The sequence below is a fragment of the Helicoverpa zea genome, chromosome 26 (genome assembly GCF_022581195.2).
Source record: "Helicoverpa zea isolate HzStark_Cry1AcR chromosome 26, ilHelZeax1.1, whole genome shotgun sequence".
Classification (NCBI taxonomy): Eukaryota; Metazoa; Arthropoda; class Insecta; order Lepidoptera; family Noctuidae; genus Helicoverpa; species Helicoverpa zea.
The window spans coordinates 3,088,433-3,110,626 of NC_061477.1; the positions used below are offsets into that span (position 1 = coordinate 3,088,433).

The 22,194-nt window shown below is 36.6% G+C and overlaps 3 protein-coding genes across 5 annotated transcripts in view; 2 read left to right on the forward strand and 1 right to left on the reverse strand.

Annotated features, from left to right (window-relative positions):
• LOC124642968 (pleckstrin homology-like domain family B member 2) overlaps positions 1–11,262 on the forward strand; it is a 123,521-nt gene extending 112,259 nt beyond the window's left edge. For all 3 annotated transcript variants that reach the window (XM_047181792.1, XM_047181793.1, XM_047181794.1), the window contains 5 exons: positions 6,566–6,668; positions 6,993–7,124; positions 7,576–7,675; positions 7,983–8,070; positions 8,359–11,262. In XM_047181792.1, coding sequence (XP_047037748.1) covers positions 6,566–6,668; positions 6,993–7,124; positions 7,576–7,675; positions 7,983–8,070; positions 8,359–8,541 — 606 coding nt within the window. In that variant the 3' untranslated portion in view covers positions 8,542–11,262. The remainder of the gene's footprint in view (positions 1–6,565; positions 6,669–6,992; positions 7,125–7,575; positions 7,676–7,982; positions 8,071–8,358) is intronic.
• On the reverse strand, positions 8,844–15,173 carry LOC124642875 (craniofacial development protein 2-like). Its single transcript, XM_047181626.1, has 2 exons — positions 13,865–15,173; positions 8,844–8,964 (listed from the first exon to the last, which is right to left on the reverse strand). The coding sequence occupies exons 1-2, from the start codon at positions 14,968–14,970 to the stop codon at positions 8,844–8,846; spliced, it is 1,227 nt and encodes a 408-aa protein (XP_047037582.1). The 5' UTR covers positions 14,971–15,173.
• A 2,392-nt stretch (positions 15,174–17,565) lies between these two features.
• Positions 17,566–20,552, forward strand: LOC124643071 (serine palmitoyltransferase small subunit A). The gene is made up of 2 exons (XM_047181917.1): positions 17,566–17,861; positions 19,636–20,552. The coding sequence occupies exons 1-2, from the start codon at positions 17,756–17,758 to the stop codon at positions 19,749–19,751; spliced, it is 222 nt and encodes a 73-aa protein (XP_047037873.1). The 5' UTR covers positions 17,566–17,755; the 3' UTR covers positions 19,752–20,552.
• The last annotated feature ends 1,642 nt before the right edge of the window (positions 20,553–22,194 follow it).

Sequence of the window (22,194 nt, forward strand, 5' to 3'; positions counted from 1 at the left end):
TCCGCATCCACTGCTTCCGGGCGACTTTGGCCAGACCGTCCATCCATCTAGTTGGCCAAATTTTCTGCCCGTTCTATTATCCCTACATCATCTTGCAAAAATAGGAAATCAAAAACCCACCATGTTCCTTCTCAAGCCCTGTATATACCTGGCCCGCGGTAACTTGCGCAGCCCCGGCAGGCTTTGGCCCTAGTGGGTCTCATTGGGATTTGCTGACACTCTTAGGAGCGCATGAAATAATTCTTCCATCTGGAGAATTTACGCGATTCTTACTCAAATCCATTGGAATTTTCAGCCTTGTTCAAAGGTAGTTGAATCGTTTGTATGTAAACAATGAATAAGCAATAGACACACGTTGTTGATGTCTGATTGATAGCTCTAATGTGTTATGGTGTTTAGATTATATACAGGTATATATAGTATAACAGGCTGTCGTATTTCTCTCGTATCAGTACCTAGGCATTCATAACATTGCTCCTCTCGACAATTTTTTAACCATGACCACGCCTGAGCAAGCTCTGTGGTTATTGCTCGTCCCTTCTCTGTACGGGAAGAGACCAGTTTCCTACAGAGGGCCATCATTTCTCTCTCAAGTTAAAATGGTCACCATATTTTTCAAAATGGGGAAAATGTTATTCATCTAATCTCTTACTTTAATATACAAACATTAGTCAAACACTACTCTTATCTACGTACATAGCTTCGCCGGCAGTTATTTTAGAGAAACATGAAATATGCAGAATGCAGACAAAAATACACAAAGCTGAATAATGGCTGTAAAGATTTATGACCCGGTTATAACAACTTACTTTCAAGAGTTTTTGTAACGACTGTATAGTGCACTGGCCAATTTCTAGTGTATCGTCGATGAGTTGTTCGTTAAATGATCGTTTAAGAGTTCTTAAAGCATGCTATAGAGGCACCAGTTTATCAGTGCAGAAGCAACCCGATTTGCCTGTCGCACTTTCACGCCAAACTACGGCACCAATTTAGACTGGGCACACAGTTAGTCTAGCTAGAGCCTAAGAAAGGTCACAGGCTACTTTATATCCAGATGCACGAAAAAGTTCCATCGGGACGTGAATGGAACCGCAAGCAACACCTAGTATTTTATAAAGGCAAATATGTTGAAACTGTCAATGTATTTAAAATAGAAAAGCAAATAAAAGTCCCTCCCATCGACTAGCCCTATGTATTTCAACAACCATATACATACCTACTAACAAATGTTAGTTTTCGCTTTCTAAAGTTCACTGATACGTGTTACGCTGCCATATGTCGTAAAGTCAATATTTATCTTCGGATACAAGCATATGCAATTAAGAAGTCAAAATAAATACTGACAAGTTTCTTTGCATCACTCATTATGAAATATGAATGTGGATGACTGTAAAAATATCGGGGGACGAGAAAACCAAAAGACATATGGTAATGCAACAAATGTTTATACATATCATATACAACATGTAACGTAATTTAACGCACACCCTCAAACACCCCAATTAGAATATTATGTTATAATCATAATACATACACTGAATTTTTAATTTAACATGTATATGCATTGTTATTTACTAAATTAGTTAAACCAATTCTTGGAGAACTTTTTGGTCATACTACTACGCACGCAAATATCGCGCCGCGCGCCGCTCGACTCGACACAACATAACGAAACTACGGAAAAAGCCGACAATACACGAAGTCTTATTACTTTGAGTTACGGTCTATTTGAATTTGTTTTGACTGTACAGGGTTAATATGGCAATAATTTCCGTAGTTTTTATTATTTTTGGGATAAAAAATTACCTTTATTAAAAATGATATAAATCGATTCAGTAAACGATTCTGAACAAACTAATTTCAGGATGTGCGTTAATTAAGTTACATGTTGTAGATGAATAAGTATTAAAAGTAGATGTTAGTACCAAGTTGCCCGGGTATCTGCGTTGAGAAGGTCAGATAGGCAGTAGCTCCTTGTAAAACACTGGTACTCAGCTGAATCCGGTTAGACTGGAAGCCGTCCTCAACATAGTTGAGAAAAGGCTCGAAGAAGGAGGTAGATGTTAGTACCAAACCAATATGTGTCAATAACTGCACATATCTTACACATAATTGCAAAGGGAACCACTTCTACTATTTACACTCTTCTTTTAAAAAGGCAGCAAATGTGAATTAGTGACAGACATACACACAACTTTCCCCTATAAATTATTTGTGACTGTTTAACACGTATATTTTCGTGAAAACGAAGGGATTTATGAACAAAGAAACAGTCGGCGAACAATAAATAAATTAGGACAAGGGCACAAAAATAAAGCCGTTGACGTATAAAAATCAAGGTTTTTGCAAAATCAGAAATAGATGCAGCATCACAAAAAACATTGTGTCCAAATTAAAAATAAGACATAGGTGTAAACTGAAATGATTATGAAAACACGACGGTAATAGTTACAGGAATTTGTGACGTCAGAAACACAGTCATCATGCCACGTTTGTGGGTGGTACCCATTCTTTGGATAGGACTGGAGTTTGTTTTGTTTGTATAGTATGTAGCTATATTTATTTACATCCAGAAATTTTAAGGCTAAAGCGAATGTGCCCTAAGGAGATTAGCTAGTGCTCAAGCATTCTCGCAGACACAGGTGCACTCACTACTCAGTCCCTCTCACTCCCATAGGATCGCCTGGGTCTATCCGACACTGCCGAAGTTGGACCAGACCGATATTTGTTCTTGTAATGCGATTCACAGTCCTGATACTAACATATGGAGTAAATGATCACAAAGGGGCAACGTTCTACGAAACACTGAGCTGACAATAACAAAAATTACAAATAAGAAACGCGAAAATCCCCTCGCGTGGCACGGTTGCACACCCCTGAAATACACATAACTACCAAAAAAACAGGTCGCTTGCTACCTAGGTCATTGCCAAATGCCTAGCTAACACACACGCCCACAAATAATGCTAAACTAATAAAAAAACGAAGATGTCACTCTCGAGTCATAATCGTAAAATAAGCTATAAAATTAAAATAAATTAGGGTGAAAAGACCAGTTGTTGGAAGCAGGCCAACAACCGTTAAATATGCTGATAAATTGATTTATTGTCTGTTAAGTTATTGTCTTTTAGTGGTGCAGATATTTAATTAATTGATTTGTTGAATGAATTTTTATTGTAAAATTATTATAATGCAAAGTTTTCTTTCTTGCGATTGCAGAAAATCTTTTCTTGGCTTGCGATTGCGCAAATGACTTGCAAGACAGAAAACATGAACATTCTATTATAATTTTTCACGGTTGACAAAGGTGCAATATAGGACACAGGCCTTTACTTGACCACAATATATCTATACTTCTAACTCTTGCACATCTTTCCAATTATAAATTGGTTGTTAATCTAAAATAATCCATCCATTTTAAATCATCAGTGACTAAGAACCATCAATTGGTGTATCCACCTGAGTTTTAACACAAACAACGCTTAAACTCCGACGCATATTAGACATAATTCAAACATAATTTTTCATACTAAGATAAACTGCGAAAACTGAATTTATGTTTGATATAAACGCAAGATATTTGCGTGGGTTTCGTATCAGTTATATTTGGAGTCGACCGCTTAACCAGACGAGACGTCGCTAGACAAGATCATACTGAATAAAGTGCACATATTGAAATGAGTGAATCGTATTTACACATTTACTTACAGCACTATAAATATGTACAATTAAACTGACTATTTGAAAACTATCTTAGTAAAAAGCGTCAAAAAATCTTCACCATCACTGTCGACATTGAGCGTGTCCGAGAGGCTGGCAGCATTACCAAATTGGATCGCCATGCTAATCCTATGTTCAAGTTAATGGCCAGCCTTTTTATAACGAGAAGCGTCAATTGATGGCCACTGCAATAATGCCTGACCTAAGCTTGACGTAAGAGTCCGGGGCTGCGGGATTGTTCGAAAACCGCGTTCGTTACCGCCGCCCTGACACACAATGGACTCCAGAAGGAACATGGTGGGTTTTAGTCAGTAAGAGTCTGACACTCCCTCACACTGTACCCACAGAAAGAAGGGTCATTTAATGATATCCCACCAGAAAAAAGTCTTGAAGTAAGAATTTCATCCTGAGCACTCCTCCTCCAAAACTTATGACTAACGAACCAGACTTTTAGTATGATTAATCACTACTACAGAATTAACAAAGTTAATCAAACATAACTGTCTGACAAAATCACATGTCTGATGACGTCTGTAGGAAAATGTGGGTGGGGATCAACATACCATGGTCTAATCCTTAGGAATTATGGCAAATGTAAGACGCTAACTAAAGCATGGAGATTATGAAAATATTTTTATAATATTTAAAATATTTAATATTTTGGGCAATAATGCTCTTCTTGACGATTCTATTGAAAAAGTACAAAAAAGTTTAGTATTCCTTTCTGAATTGTCGAATACATAAGTAGGAAAGTTCGCTCCAAAGGAAGCAATAACCAAGCTTTCCAAAGAGGCCTTCAGGCGGATTTGCAAAATCTCTGACACCAGGCCTTGTTAGATGTTATGTACTAACTAACTTTCTATAAAACCATCGCCGTCTTATTATAAAAAGTGGTTTTAAAAAAGTACCAGCTTTTGTACCACCTTTAAATCACCATCCCGAACAAAATTAGTGGACTAAACCTATTACTAAAGCGGGAACTTCTTAACACCACGTTTTATAATAAGGTGGTCGAAGTTTATTAATAACCTTCAGGTTTCAATCAGCAGCAGGTTCGAATCCGCCAGTATAACGGTAGTTGTTTGTATAATAATATTGTAAACACCGTTGCACGGCTACACTTGTAAACATTCATATTTTCCTAACAACACCTCCACTTTGCTCGAAATAGATTATAATTTCGTGAAATTATCAAGGTTCCTACTAACTGTGGAATGCAATTACCTATCTGTTCATCCGCTAATTATTATAAGATAAGGTACCATGATAACTACTTGACTGTCAGTGGGTAAAGAAATTGCATATAACATACACCGCTCCATTCGTTTATAAGAGGTATTTCAAAGTTATATCTTAGCCTATTACAATTTTAAAATTTGTCTATCAGGTTACACAAAAGTTATTGAAATCGGATAACTACATTTACAAAGTAATGAATAAATAAACTATAAAACAATAAGGAAAAAGCAACTGAAGTGATAATACAAAGATAATGTGCAAATACATAAAACAGTGAATAAACTTGTCTGTGTGTGTGAATATACAGAACACGCTATGTCTGTGTGGTTAACTTTAGTGAAAAGTTCTCATTGGGGTCTCGGGTGCAATCCTAGACCTGTGTTTGTAAGTATTAACTATGTATCCATTCTATATAGTGTAAGGTCGGAGCCAACCTTTAAAAATAAACATACCTATATTTACAAGGGAGTAGGAGTACATTTTTGTATTTCCTAGGGTTAGTATATTCCTGCCGGGACTTTGGGGATATTCAAAAGAGTTATCGCGGCCCTGGTACATGCATGAAGGACTTAAGAAGGATCATTTGATGATTTCCCATGAAAAAACAAAGGGGCTAGTAAATTAGAAAGTACATAGGTGAATTATATAAGGAAGTATATAGGGGAAGTACCTGAGCTAAGCTAGTATATAGAGCCGACACCGCTATTGTGAAAAGGCTTTAAGATGTTGTGTCTTTCAGAAAATAAACTCGTTCACTAACTCCACAAATAAATATGTATTTAAAAATATAATTTATGTTTACTTTGTTTCGAAGTTATTTTCAGCCTCATGCACCTTTTCAACAAGACCACTGATCCAGTATACTACCACATTTTTGTCTAATCTATTCTTAAAAGAAAACAATGGACTATTTTTGAAACTGTAAACAATTCAAAGATTTAACGCACAGATATTCACTAAATAGCTAGGCTTAGTTTAAAAACGATCGTCAGTTTGGTTTCGAAACTTTAATCGATTCTTTTATATTGATTCGAGAGTTTCATAATCTCAATTTATTTCCAGATATTGGATGTCGAAGGTTTCCGTAGCCATTGAGTTATGTGGTTACATAAAATGCTATTTTGGAGGTCAAATGAAAACACTCCAATTTATAATGCTGTGTCCAGGCCGTTTCTTGGCCACGAGTACTGTTCACATTTAAGGAGATCAGCGAGCTGTGCAGGACTATAGTGCACAAGCATTTACGCAGACACAGGTGCACTCTCTATGCCTTCACTCTCATAGTCCCAAGGGATGACATTCCGACGACAGGAGAGAGTACCTACCCAACTTGTAAATTAATAGTAAAATATTTTAAAGTTTTGGTAACCAAACCAAGACATCGATGTAAAAAAGGTTCATCTGGTTTTGTATAAGCTGGGAACAGACCTAGAACCTTTCAATAATGACACCATTAGCATCTTCATCATCATTGGTCTCAGATCATCTTGGTCAGATGATAGTGGTAGTGCTTGTTTGTTGGGTTTACCTTTATCTTTAACCTCAACATAAGTTCCAATTCGTTCGTCTTGTAACATAATTAATATGTCTGTATGTTTGTCCACAGCTCCAAGTGAGGAATTCGCGCACCGAGTCTACTGAGGATGACAAGCGCAGTGACGACAGTAGACCGCTCAGTCACGCCTCCGACTTCAGTAGGGACAATATTTGTAAGTTTCTCTTTGTTCTTTCTGCATCCCGTTGTATTCCAGAGCTACGGAAAAGCGTTTAAACATCAATATAGATTAAAGACTATAAGCTATTTTTTATGATATAACTACGAGAGAGAGAGATAAAACTGCGAGCCGAAGCTAATGAATATCAAAGGGCACACAAGAATAACGATCGCCCAAACCCAGAATATCATATTCTCCCTGCTCTTCTTTAGAAACTCGGAGGGGTAATTTTGCGTATAAACAGTATTTTTAACACATTTTCACAATGCCTCAGCCGATGCCCCCAAACATTTATTAACTAAAATATTTACATTCCAGTGTCTCTCAGCAATGCCCCCCGGCGCAGTCGGCGCGGCGTGGCGCCCTACAGCGAGTCGCAGCGCCCCCTCACGCGATACCTGCCCGTCGACAGAGACGACTTCGATCTGCGTCGACACGTCGAGTCCGCCGGTCAGTACCAATTGTTACCATTCTGCACCATTCACCAGTCAGCCAGTAGCTAATCTTCGGAGAGGACATGTAAAATGGTAACATAAAAGTAGTAGTAACAAAAAAATACAACATGTAAAATAGTACCTAGCATACTTTTGGGGAGACAGGGCACGCAACAACCGCACGCGCCTTATGATATCATTTCCATACAAATGACACTCGGGTCGCCAAAATCGCAAAGGATGGAATCCTCTAGTTCCCCATACTTTAACCCCATTTTCCACTAAGCACAGCACGAGGATTGATAAGACTGGTGGCCAAAACTTACTGGCGTCCGTCTATCTGTAACGCCTGCCAAAGCAGCAGCAAATTCAAATGGCAGCTGAGACACACGCAACAGCACCTTCGAACCTAACTTTCTTCCATAAAAATAAGTCCACTTTTATAACATAATTGCTGTATATTGCAGGTCACCAGATCGAGGTGTGTCCGTACGTGTCGGTGACGCCGACGTCGTGTCGCGGGTATCTGCACAAGCTCGGTGCCAAATTCCACACATGGTCCAAGAGGTAAGTCACTATGTAGCCGCTTATATACCTTATTTTTTGAGGTGTTGAGTAATAGGCAGGTCTTTTCATAGCATGTGGTCTATTCTATATTTAGTCGCTTATCTTCTTAATCTTCTTCATCTTGTCCGTTCTTCGTCTTGAGTTATTTAGAATCTGCGCAGTATATTTTCTTCTTCCATGCTCTCCCTAAAGCCGTCATCTCGCTAGTTACACTATTTTTACCCATATCGAGTTTCACACATTTAAAACATGTAGTATTTTGGTGCACGGTGCCTATTATTAACTATTTTTATGCGTTCTGTTGCAGGTGGTTCGTTTTCGATAGAGAAACGAAAACGTTCGTCTACTACTGGGACAAGAGTGAGAAGAAGCCCAGGGGAGGGGCCTACTTCCAGGTTCGTATTCTTACTAATATTATAAACGCGAACAATTTTAAGTATAGATATTTATTCTACATATTTATTCCTTTTTCACACAATAACAGTCAAATACATTCTATCTATGTAGGTTAAAGAGTTTGCTCGAACGCTTTAAACAGTCCCATTTGTAAATTATTTCAGTGTTAAATTGCCCATTTATTGAGGGTTACTTTTTAATCAAGTGCACAAAGTAGTTCCTAAAATTGTGGTCGAAGCTTAGGAAATTCCTAACTACACTAATAATATAACCCTTTCACCCCGCAGGTAATAGAAGAAGTGTACCTAGACCACGGTAACACGTCAAAATCACCGAACCCGTTAACGACCTTCATTGTGAAGACCAGACAGCGTCGGTACTACCTCATGGCGCCATCAGGAGAAGCGGCCAGGATCTGGATAGACGTCATCTTCACGGGAGCACAAGGGTACACCGAATATCTAGAATGAATCGCGTCCAAAACGTATAGGAGAAAAATTTTACGACAGGTCAAAAATTTGGGAGAATAGGAGATACAAATGTTTGCTGTTTAGGCAGTTTGAAGTTTCTTTTCAGCTAAATAGAGTCTAGATTGGTTCACAGTTGCTTTGGTGGAGACTGTAAAATATCTTCTTGTTTAGATACTTTTGTCTACACTGTGTATGCCAAAATTTATTTCTGTATTGTGTGACATCGGTTTTGGTGATTTCAAAGTGTAGGTTTGGTGTTCAGATTGTATTAGACTTTTGGTCTAAACTGCTGTGCAGTCAGTCTAGACTTTTTCATCAGCCTTGTAAGCCTTTCTATCTGGGTTTGATTCCGATTTATTCTCCACGGCAAATATGGTGACGACATTTTTCGGTGACCCAAGACTTATGTGTCTCGGTTTCGAACTGGATTATTCTTAAAATTAGACAAATCACCTTACTTTGAAAGCGTGAAAATATTATTTACTTTATTTGTTATATTTTATTTTCATTGGTATTAAATATAGCAGTTATTTCGACCAATTGCGAGTGGGTATCTTTATTTCTTGAATCACGCTTCTAAAAGTCTGTTTAGTTTGTCCTTGGTATGTCATAGATTATGTAGTATGGTAACTTTATTGTTGATGTTGCCAGTTACTTCTATACTAAACAGATTTTTAGTTAGAATGTAAGGGGGTTTGTTTATATTAAACACTTTTACTGGACTTTAGAATATGTCGATGTAAACTCGAATGTGTATTCTGCCTTACATGTCGGTGATACACAATTTGAATAAGACATGACAAGGAGAGAGCAAATTTGTAAAAACAAAATATAATTCACGTAGTTGCATCCGAGTTATTTACGATCTTCGTTTTACTGCCAAAAAAGGCTCGATAATCAATAAAATCATTGTAAAACTACCATTTCACATAACACCCGTCCATTATCAACTTTACCCAAGTCACAAAGTAATAGTACTTACAGAACTAGCTAGCTAAAGTAGAAACTCAATCAGTACCATACATTTTAAGTACATTTATGTAATTAATTCTGTCAATTAATTGTAGATAGGTTGTGCTGTGGTGTTTTTGAAGGAACGGTCATTGTGTAAAATTACCAGATAATTCTGGTTAAAAGTTTGCAAAACTTATTGAGAAATGATGCTCTATACATGAGTTGAACTTTTTAAAATGAAACATTACGATTCTAAACTTTTATTGGATACTAAACGTATCTAAAATAAGGCAAAATGAATCGTATTCTAACGGGCATAAGACACGGTATTCCGTGGTCGGAATTATTTTATTGTAACACGAGAATTTTATCTTATACTACCATATACCATATTATACATACGACGCAGTATTTTATCTTTACATATATTTTGGTAACTATTTTAATGATGAAATGTGTCTCGATTTTAGCAATAAAACTTTCAACAGTAACCGGTTTATGTACGAAATTTTTAACCACTTTGACTGATTAAATTCCACATTACCCGGTTAATGTTGATACTAAATCAAAGTGCCAATTTTTATTCGTCAGTAAGATACATAATGGCAGCTATTTTTATACAATTTACGATAAAAATCGGATAACATTGGTGCCTTGTATAAGACTGAATTCTATACAAAAAAATAAATCGAAAATGTCTTACCATTTATATTAAGTAAAATATATGCTTGCATGAAAAGTAAAATATAGAAAATTAATTTTAAAAAGAGTGATTTTGAATTTTCGTTTTATTCCAAAAATATCGGTATGAGTTTTTAAATATGAAATTATGATTAATTTGTGATTTTGTATGTAATATTTATATTAAATTACGGTGGAATTTAATGCATGGGTATTTTAAATTTTAAACTTTATTGAAAAGGTTATCATTGTCGAATTTCATTTGCGATCTTAAAAGACTTTGCAGCTAAAGAATTCTTATGAATTTATTATTATTTTAAAGACACCAAAAATGTCATATATAAGATCGCAATTTCAACAATAGTACTTATAAATAAGACTTCACTATCCCGTTGAAGACTAAAAGCATTTTCTTAAAACATTTATTTATTATAAAAAGAACATAAAAAACAATGAAAAGTTTTCTTTTTTGTGAGCGAGTCTCACAAGAATTGTAAAAAGAAAAAAATCTTGTGTATAATTATATTTATTATTTGTCATTTGGTGCAAACATTGCCATATGTTGCCAGGTGTTTACCATCTCGAAAATATTTTTGTAAAATATTCTGGTTAGAGTAATTTTGCACGCTTAATGCAAATTATGTTACCGTCTAGTATATAAAACTGTAATAAATGCGTTCAAAGCGGATCGTTGGCTTATTTTGCATGCCTACCGCTTTGTTATAATTAACGTGGCCAGATCAAACCGCAAAATTAATTTATTATTCCAATAAATAATTTGTATTTTTGGTCTGGCTACACCAGCTTTTAAATATGGCAACTATACTAGCTGCCTTACATTTTTAAGTAACTAACTAGAACTAATGAAATTATACAAAATTACCGTTTTATGTCGTAATTATTTAAGTACAAAATTGTGATTACTTATCGAATCGTATTACCAGTGTAAAAAATCATTTTATAGATTTGCAACATTGTATTTACTTGCGTAGTTTAAAGGGCTGATACCAATTTTACTTTAGATTTAAGAGAAATAAATCACATTGTATTATTAACCTAATGAATTAAAGTTCATTTTATCTTAAACTTCGTTTTATTTCTAACAACATAATATATCACCAAGTTGTTGTGGATAGCTCACATGAAATTCTATAGAAATATCTAATATTTTACATATTTATATTGCTTTATAGGCTTAAAAATCTGTACCTAGAATGGTATCCTAATTAATTGGTTTGGTAATAATTTCAAGCCAGCTCTATGTCATGAATTGTTTTATTAAGAGCGACCAGCGGTGGAGTACTTTGTTTGGATTCTAATAGAGTAAGGCTACATTACTCTGCCCGATATGCGGACTAATCCTTACCTTACCTAGTTTGTATGTAACTATCTAGCCGTTTTCCCAAGGTTTCACCCTCGTCCCGGCTAAACTTCTACCCAGAACGGGATAATATAATAGCCTATGTTACTCGAAAATAGTGTAGCTTTCTAACTGTGAAAGAATTTTTCAAAACGATTTTGTAGCTTCGGAGCATTTGAGGTATAAAAAAAACAAACAATTCCTCTTAATGATGAAACTAATATTAAACTATATATTAGTTTGATGATGAAGTGCGAGTACATGTGATGTACCTACATGTTAAATGAGCGTTATTACACTAGCGGGTCATGTAGCATCTCAAGTACTTCTCGTACTTAAAAGGATGTGTGTACGTACGTAGTACGTGAGACAACTGTAAGTTGGCAAAATAATGCTTTTCTTCTTTCTTTCTCCTGCCCTGTTCCCAAATATTACTTGGGGTCGGCGCAATATGTCATTTTCTTCCATTTTCCCCTGTCACTCGTCATACTGACACTCACTCCCTTCCTATTCATATCATCTTTCAGGCAATCCATCCATCTTTTCTTAGGTCTTCCTCTTCCTCTCCATCCATCTACATTCATACTTAGCACACACTTTGTTGCATGCGTATCATCCCTCCTCATTACATGTCCATACCACGACAATCTTCTACTTCTCATCTTTTCTGTAACTGGCGCTACTTTCAGACTTCCTCTAATGTAATCATTCCTCACTTTATCCATTCTTGTAACACCACACATCCATCTCAGCATTCTCATTTCTGTTACATGCACTCTCTTCTCGTCCGTCTTTTTCAATGCCCAACACTCCGATCCATACAGGACGACAGGTCTAATGACGGATTTGTAAATTTTGCCCTTCAGTTTGAGGGGCATCCGCGGGTCACAAATAGCGCTAGTTACCTGTCGCCACTTCATCCATCCAGTATTGATCCGATGCGTAACGTCCCTGTTCACCTCACCGTCACTTTGGACGAGTGAACCAAGGTACCGGAAGTCGGAGCAAACTGGTAGGGGCATGCCGGCTAGGGTTATGGTCATGGGTCCCGAAATACCGCCAAAATCACAATGAAGGTATTCGGTTTTACTCCTGCTCACCTTTAAACCCACTGTCTCCAGTCTCAGCCGCCATGCCTCCAGTCTACTCTGGACCTCTGGCCCACTCTCCCCCACCAGAACAATGTCATCGGCGAAAAGCATACACCAGGGTGCCTCCTCCCGTATATCTGCCGTAAGCGCGTCCATTACAAGCAGGAAGAGATACGGGCTGAGGGCCGACCCCTGATGTAAGCCAACACCTACACTGAAGCTGGTGGTAGTGCCCGCTGCGGACCGGACTTCTGTACGGCATCTGCCGTACATCGCTCGGATCAACTGCACATACTTCCCTGGTATACCTTTCTCCTCAAGGGCCCACCACAAAACCTCACGAGGCACCCGGTCATATGCCTTCTCGAGGTCAACGAACACCATATGCAAGTTTTTGTGTGCACCCCTGTACTTTTCGCACAATTGGCGAATACAGAATATAGCGTCCGTTGTACTCCGACCAGGCATAAAACCGAATTGATTTCGTGCGATATCACTCTCTTCTCTCAGCCTCCTTTCAATAACTTTCTCCCACACTTTCATACTATGTGACATTAGCTTTATTCCTCTATAGTTGTTGCAATTCAACACATCACCCTTGTTCTTAAAAATGGGCACCAGGAAACTATTGCACCACTCGTCTGGTATAGTTTCCTCTTGCAACAACTTATTGAAGAATAAAGCCAGCCATTTCCATCCATCCATCTTTAATAATTTCCACACTTCCACTGGTATTCCATCTGGCCCTATCGCTTTTCCATTTTTCATTCCATTCACTGCTAATCTGACCTCATCCTCACATACATTTCTTACAAGGCCCTCGTTCACCGCTTTATGATGGAGCACACCGCTCCACTCATTTTCTTCATTCATCAGTCTTTCAAAATATTCCTTCCACCTACCTTTAATCTCCACATCATTCGAAAGGACCGTTCCGTCTCCATTCTTTACACACCTTATCTGGCATACATCTCTTGTCATTTTCTCCCTAGATTTAACCAATCGGTAAAAGTCATTTTGACCAGCTGGGCTATCTAGGGAGTCATACATCCTCTCGTGCGCTTTTGCCCTTGAAACAGCCACAATCTTCTTTGCTTTCTTCTTACATTCTTCATATTCAGCCTTTTTTCGTGCTTTTTCACTATCATCATTGTCTTCCGTCCGCTGCCATTCCTTGAATTTCATCTTCTTTTCCTTTAATACACTCTGCACTTCTTCCACCCACCACCAAGTTTCCTTCTCTATCACTCCATTCCCTTTTGATTCTCCTAGAATGCTTCTTGCCGCTTTCCTTATACACGTCGCCATTCCACTCCAGCATTCATTCACATTCTTTTCATTCATTTCTCCCATTTCAATCATCTTATCAACCACTACTTTTCTAAATTCCCGGGCCAACTCAGCCTTCCCCAACAGATGCCATTTGATTTTGGGGGGCCGTCTCTCTTTGGCTTTTGGCCGGGAAGTTAAAATCACATCCATAATTAGGGGTCGGTGCTGCGAGACTACAGCTTCGCCTGGTATCACCTTGCAGTCTTTGATGTTCTTTAAACTACTGCGTCTGACCAAAAAGTAATCTATTTGTGTCACGTGGTGACCGCTTTTATAGGTGATTAGATGTTCGGTGTTCTTTTGAAACCACGTATTTACCACTGCTAGGTCAAACGCAGTAGCAGCCTGTAGCAGGGCTTCACCCTCGTCGTTCTGGCAACCGAACCCCCACCCTCCATGCACTCTTTCATAATTCCCTCTCATTCTGCCAACATGGCCATTAAAGTCTCCTCCCACAAATACCTGTTCATTCGTCGGCACATTCATCATTACTGCATCGAAATCCGTCCAAAATTGTTCTTTCACCCTGTCATCACAACCGACTTGAGGAGCATACACACTTATAACATTTATTATCAAACTTTCATACATTATTTTAACAACTATTATTCTATCATTCACTCTCTTTACATCTATCACACTTTCTTTCAAGTTCTTATCTAACACAATGCCTACCCCATTCCTTTTCCCATCACTTCCACAATAATAAAACTTGTATCCTTCCCCAATTTCTCTAGCTTTCGTGCCCTTCCATTTAGTCTCTTGCAAACATGCCACATTTATTCGTCTTCTCTTTAATACATCCGCTAACTCTCTGGCTCTTCCAGTCATCGTTCCTACATTCCAACTTGCATACCTCAATCTTACTTCCCGGACTCGCTTCTTACATTGCACCCGCCCAGGTTGGTGCAAAAACCCTTGTCCACTTCCCACAGGGGCCGGGTGCTGCCCCTGCGCGTCGCCTGAGGGGTACGCCCTAGCCCTATCGCTCATCTCTTCAACATTCGACATATTGCTATATGATTTGGCATTGTGTTTTTACGACCGGCCGCCTGCCTGACGTCAACCCTCTTTGGGAATGCAATTGTTGGTGGTCACTCTCCTACCACCTAAGGATTGGTGTATTTTAGGATACATACATTAAAATATTAAACATTAAATTAACAGACATTAACAAAAATATCACACTCCAGTCTTTTAAAATCCGGATCTAGTCTCCTCACTGCAACCTCCAGCTTAGAGAGGTCTAGTATGAGTTCCCTCATGTTCTTACTAGGCCCACAGGGGCCCTGTAGCCTTATTCGCTAACTCCACTGACAGCTCGCAGATATCATCAATTGGTAAAGTGTACATCAGTATATTGTCAAACAGCTATTTTCTTATTCGCTAAAGCCAGTTACCAAATGAGATGACGTCATCAGCATCGACACAGGCTGATATCCACCATGACTCATTTTGACAGCGGTTTCTGTATCGATAAACGTTATATTGCGATTCCGTAAGCCCAGTGGACATCAAATTGATAGCCAATGTCATTTTTTGAAATACACTACAAATAGCAGTGTTTTATGCCTCATCACTGGGATGTCTATACTATATTGTTGCATCAGACATATTAGATTTCTCTAATTTTGCGATTCCAATAGAAATACAAACCCTGAGTCATTTCCTTTATTTTTTGATAGTGTTATTTTTAATTGTATTATTTTTATTTGTTTTATATTTCTTTGTGTGGAATATAAATTTCGCGTGTATTTTTGCTGGCATTTGTGGAATAAGAGACAAAACGAAGTTTATGCAGAATCCAGAAACGTCGTATGCGAGATTGCAATAATTCTCTGGATTTACGGGAGAAGGAATTCATGGCAAATTTCCGTATCAACAAATCAAGGTTTCAGCGAGTTTCGGCAGAGTTACGTCCGTTTCTGCAACGTGCTCAAAAAAAACACTGCTGTTGCAATTGAGCTAAAAGTAAGAATTTATAACGTAAAAAGTTAAATAAATACCAATATTACATAATTTGATGTTACTAATTTGCAGCATGTCTCAACCTTCATTTAGTAAGTGAGGTAACCGATGCTCTCAATGTATGGGACGACCTACTCAAGTACGTAAAGTTACCTTCCTGTAGTGTACCAATTTTTTTTTTGCATGCAAAACATAAGAATCTACGTATCAAAATATTGTTTACGTTGTTAAATTTATAATAACTACATACAATACTCACAATATTCTCAATTAAAATATTGTTCAACCACACGGAACTTTAGACACCAAGTTCACACACAATAGAAAGCAAATACTGAATTTTACCGCCACAGATTGTTTTTAAATATATAACACGCTGAAAATAAAGCGTTCTCTCAAACGTAGTAATGTAATGCTAATAGGGTATTTCCTACTTAGCAGTATAATAGTCGATAAAAAAATAGAGTTGTCAAGTTGTCATCGTAGTTTTGGCGTCAGCAACCGTGTAACGATATCCACCGATATCCACTTCATGCGATACAGAATACCAATGTTTTGAACTTATAGGTTGACATCAAAGTTCCGATGACAACTGAGGCCAGTTGACATCTGAGAATTCGAAAGTTAGCGAATAAGCCAGCTGGTGGGATGTCATCTGCTAGGCGATCTCTTCTTTTGACGCTTCATCAGCATAGGATTCATTTTCCTCTGTAGCCGCATGTTATAGTTCAAGATTATCTGTCGGCTTAGACCAGCGTTGCACTCATCTTGGTTTTTCTGGTACTCCAGGGTGATCACATCAATGTTGATAAAATCTTCTCAGGTAACAATGATCCAAAAAATAAAAATAATGCTTTTATATTTTCTAAATAGAAACCCCAATACTTTAATGTCAATGTCAATACTGTCATTCTTGCTCACGTCAACAACCCGCAACCCGGTGCAGAATCACATTTGACATTAGTGTTCAAAGAGTAAAGTAATATATAGGGAAAAGAGAGCCCACTCACGTGTTATTCTTGCAACCCAATTTGACAATGCGCCATCTTTCTCTAAATTGGCCCCGAACTACCTACATAGCTATAGCTATAAAAATATTATAATTATGCATCATATTCATAACATTTTCTATTAGGGTAAGTAGCACCATATAACTATAATATTGGTTATCGTTATAGTTACATGGTGCTACTTACCCTAATAGAAAATGTCATCGTTAATATACTAAAAGGTCGAAGGAAAACAAATAATTATTATATATTACTTTTTATTTACGCGTGTATGCGGAATGCAAAAAACCGCCATATTGATATTATTATGATCGGTTTTGTTAAGTTACTTGGAATACTGACACCAGGTCTTTTTAGATGAAATTTGATATTTGTGCTTTTTTAAACCGTATTTAATTTATTCGCCTATTATATCTTTTTTTAAAGTGTCTAATATTTTCCTCATACTTTTCTCTAATTAATATTGCATAAATAATTTTATATTAACAAACAAAATCGATTATAGTGTAGTGCCATCTGTTGGTAATTTAAGGTATCTTTTAGATAGTAAATAGTTTCCGGGCCAAATAAAAGGTGGCGACTCTTCGTTTACTTAGCTGTCAAAATGTACGGAGTGTCCTCCCCCTGTTAGTGTTCCATTTAAAATAATTAATTCCTGCAGCCGTAAAACTTTTATTTATTGCCAAGACCACGAATTGAAAGCTCAGTGTTTCATTACTTTTCGAGTGCAACAAAAGTTTACACGTGCAGTTTGTTCGTCCACAATTTCACACAGTAAAAAGTTGGGTTGACCAAGTGATCGGAAAAATACAAGGAAAATGGAAATTGTCAAGAAAATCCAGCAATTCATCAGCTACTGGTACGTTCGGTACCTTTTGGTTACTGAATTGTATATGGTTGAAACCTGGGAGAAGGTTATAGTGCGTATCCTTTTTAAAAACAAACAATATTCCTTGATAATTGTAACCCAATTTTGATCTAACAACTCGAATTTTATGATAAATAAGTACATTTTTACATACAACTTTGTAGAGAAACCTATAAGGTTTCTCCTAAAACCAAAGAAACAATAGTGCATTTATTATCTAAAATAAATAAATTTGCTTGTAAATATTGTAGTAAGAAAACATAACCCACAAAAAATGACTGACATGCTCTACTGATGTTGCGAAACAACCTTCCTTATATTAACACAATTAACAAACATTTAAAGTAGTTAACAAGTTCTTCATGCTCATGATTTCAAACAAAATAAGGTCAAATCAAAGTTCTACTATTTCAGACTTATTTTTCAAAATTATAAGCCTTTATCAAATGTTAAACATGCATGTTTAATGCTCATTATAAAACTTTTAACTTGAAAACTAAAGCTCGATTCAGAAAGGATTGTAAAATGTACACAAAAAAGTATAAATAAGGACACAAACTTTCTCTGCTACTTTCTCTCGTATCAGTTAAAACCTGTTTTCTCGTTTATTGATTTATGAACTCATTTTTGTTGCCACTTACTTTTATACAAATAATCATAATACATAAATCCTATTAATGTTAAAGTACATATTAGCTTATTATACTAACAAAATGAAATTTCTGAACCAATTGAGATTTAATTTAATATAAGGATAAATAGAACTTTGAAGATGTTATATCTTCTGTCAAAATAAAGAATTAGTAGTCTTACTTAACTCTATGTACCTTTCTGAATCATTTTTGATATCAGTAATGCTTATAGATAAAATATCTTTATTGGCTTAGTCATAAATACCTATAATTCCGTAACATTCACGCCATATTCAAGTAACTTCCTTTTGATAAACAAACAATACTTAGTATGCAAAGGAGCCAGCCAGTTTAAACGTTAAATGTTTTTGTTTATTTTTGTTAAGGGATTTTTCAGTGCCATAAACTTCCATTAATTGTACTTTTGCGAGCACAAAACAATGTTTTGGTTTTCTTGAATGTTTACGTATTGTTGTTGCCTTATGATTTCTTCTTTTCATTTATTTGCATCCAATAAATAATTATGTTATTTAGGGCTGATTTTTCATTTTGTCATTTGATGATCTATCAATCATTTGATTAACTTATATTTGAGAAATAAATACAGCGGTTTCTAATTTTTAATACAAAAGCTATCAAACATATACTTACTTTAAATAAAAGTTGCCTGGTGATTGAAAAATCAGCCCTAAATCATAAACTAAACTCATACCGTCTTACCACAAAAACTTTTAAACGTCAGTTTATGCCTTGTCTAAAAAAATGTCAAATTATGACGTTGACATACGGTTCATTTTGCAGCCAAAATTTTATTAGACAAGTGTAAAACAGGGGTTAAAGTTTTTGTAGTAAGGCCAATATGGTCAGGAGAATATGTTTATACCCAACATAGTTGGAAAAAGGCTCGGGAGATGAGGATCAGAAATAAAAACTTCTGCCTGCCCTGTTCCCAATTTTATTTGGGGTCGGTGCAATATGTCTTTCTCTTCCATTTTTCCCTGTCACTCGTCATACTGACACTCACTTCCTTCCTATTCATGTCATCTTTCAGGTAATCCATCCATCCTTTCCTACGACTTCCTCTGAGCATCAGAAGGAAAATACCTCCAATAATGGTAAAATATGTAACTGCAATTCTATACCAAGCTTGTTACCCTAACATTAAAAATTACACAATAAAATCCTTAGCACACCACAGATATCCTGTTCGCCATAATCTTCGGTCTGTTCTGGTATTTCAACTACTCCATCATCATGAGTGGCATCTCTCAGCTCCGCAGCTCAACATCACATGACGTGGAGCAAGTTTTATGAGCAACCATCAACTATAGTTACGAACTCAAGTTACTACTAAATTATTATCTTAATATGATGCTGTAGGATTAATTTAATTATATTGTAACCTTTATTTTAACATTTTTATAGAAGACACTGTAAAATAATGGTATCTGTATTAAGAAAAAAATTGAAAACTTAATGTGCTGCAAATGAAAGGGAACAAAAATGTATGGGACATAAATATGTAACAAAAATGAACAAAAAAGGATGAAGTCAGAAGATTACTGTATTTTTATACAACAAAAGTTTAGGGTACTACTACCCGCAACTGGATAAAAAGTAGACTGTATGTATGTTCTGATGTGGGCTGTATTACAGTAAGTTTCATCGGCATCTGTCTTGTGCTGAAGGAGTAAAAGATGTCAATGCACTAAGTGACCTTTGGTCTTAAAAAGCTTATTTGCACACAAATAGAAGCTTTGAAGTTGTGTGCTGCATTTTTGTCTGCCGGTATTTTCATATGTAAAATGGAACACTAACGGAAATTCAGGAATTCGCAAATATCTAATAAGTATTGTTTATAGTTCATAGCTACTATTAGCTACCTGTAGCAAATCAGTAAAGGTACGTTAAAATTATGAAGTGTATAATGGCCCAAGCACCTATTTTTTGTGACACCTACCTTCACTGACGTTTTTTATACAAAAGTACCTACGTAGTATTGAAAATTATAAAGTACCTATGCACATAATCTAATGTAAGTTATTTAAATGCATCTAATTTTCATTCCATGTTAATAATTGTTACCAAAATAAATAATTATAATTTATTCTCTAATTCGTATTTTTATTCAACTGTACCTTCCATAATTGTATCCTAAAATCCTATCGTTTATAGTTTTTTTTTACTTTTGTACATGTCTATACTTAATTTGTAACACTATACTACATATTTTAGAAGGTATTACATAATGTTCTGCGTTTTCGCTTTTTCGTAACCACCTAAACTTGGTCGGGTTACCACGGTCATTCACTTCCTAATGACTTTAATCCAGTGGCGTAGCGTGGGTATCTGCCGCCCGGGGCAGTTGTCGATTCTGCCGCCCCTTCCCGTGTATTTTTTTTAACAAGTGTTACTGGCCGTTTGTCATTTTTAACCGACTTCAAAAAAAGGGATTTTTTTTGTATCGACGTTAAAAAATATCAAATGACCCTTCCCGCTGTGGGTTAGCAGCGGTGAGGGAGTGTTAGACTCTTACTGACTAAATAAAAACCGTCGTGTTCCGTCGAAGGCCTTTTATGTTCCAGAGCCGCGGTAACTCTTTCGAACAACCCGCAGCCCCGGCAGAAGGGGGAGGTTCTCAAGTAGACTTTTCTTTTATATCTTTGTTACTTGATTTCTTGAAGTCTTTAAAGTTCCAAATGCGCGAGCAAAGCGAGCGCGAAATTTTTATCGGACTTAAACCAAATATTACGTAAAATTTAGCCCAAACGTACTTAACTTTCTATTTGTTGACAGATGCAAAAATAATGGCTTATCGTTTTTGAATACGCGAGCGAAGCGAGCGCGAAATTTTTATCGAACTTAAACCAAATATTACGTAAAATTTAGCCCAAACGTACTTAACTTTTTGTTTGTTGACAAATGCAAAATTAAGCGCATACAGTTTCTGAATACGCGAGCGAAGCGATCGCGAAATTTTAATTATTTTTTATTTAAGACTCAAAACCAAAATTACGTAAAATGTAGTGTCACGTGTTACCAAATGTTGGCAATAATTAATTTTAAGTTTAAAAAGTTTCAACTTTCTTGTTTAATGTTTTGTTATTGTAAGACAGTTTTATGTAGCGGCGCAAATACTAGTTGCGAACATTTTTTTTTAATTGGGTAAATTTTGCCGCCCCCTAAAAGCTGCCGCCCGGGGAATTTGCCCCCCCTGCCTCCCCCACGCTACGCCACTGCTTTAATCGTATTATCTCATTAATTATCCAATGTACTGAGCTGAAATTTTACTGATAAACAACTGATCTAAATAACTAATTATTGACATAACATTCAGTTCATATATCCAATCCAGTGGCCAAATAATACCGCGCGCATCAAGACCGTGCTCGTGAAGAACTGAATATCATCATAACTTGTTAAATACTTACAGGATACTAATGAAACTTCAGATACATTTGAAGGCAGTTACAAGCTTTAAAATAAAGTTTAGTCTTTAGACTTCTTATTAAGAGTGCTGGGACCAATTGAAATGTTTTTTCATTTAATGAAATAACCTTTATGCCTGTAGCACACCTCCGCTGCGAAACCCAAAGGGCGAAACCGGCACAGTTTCGCTGTGAGTTGTGAGTTGTTGGGCAGCAAAACAATAGCGAAATTCCCTGCTCTAACGTACAAAACTGACTATGACGTTGTCTCTTTCTAACATGATTTCGCTCATTTGCTTAGGCGCCGTCTACATCTCCGCCCTGGCGGA

What these genes read in the sequence shown, in the direction of transcription:
- LOC124643071 (XM_047181917.1), top strand. Translation starts at nt 17,756, where the DNA reads ATGGAAATTGTCAAGAAAATCCAGCAATTCATCAGCTACTGGTACGTT. An exon ending in CTGGGAGAAGGTTATAGTGC is followed by an intron (nt 17,862 to 19,635) that starts GTATCCTTTTTA and finishes AGCACACCACAG; the next exon opens with ATATCCTGTTCGCCATAATC.
- LOC124642875 (XM_047181626.1), bottom strand. Translation starts at nt 14,970, where the DNA reads ATGTCGAATGTTGAAGAGATGAGCGATAGGGCTAGGGCGTACCCCTCA. An exon ending in GGGAATGGAGTGATAGAGAA is followed by an intron (nt 8,965 to 13,864) that starts GGAAACTTGGTG and finishes AGAATAATCCAG; the next exon opens with TTCGAAACCGAGACACATAA.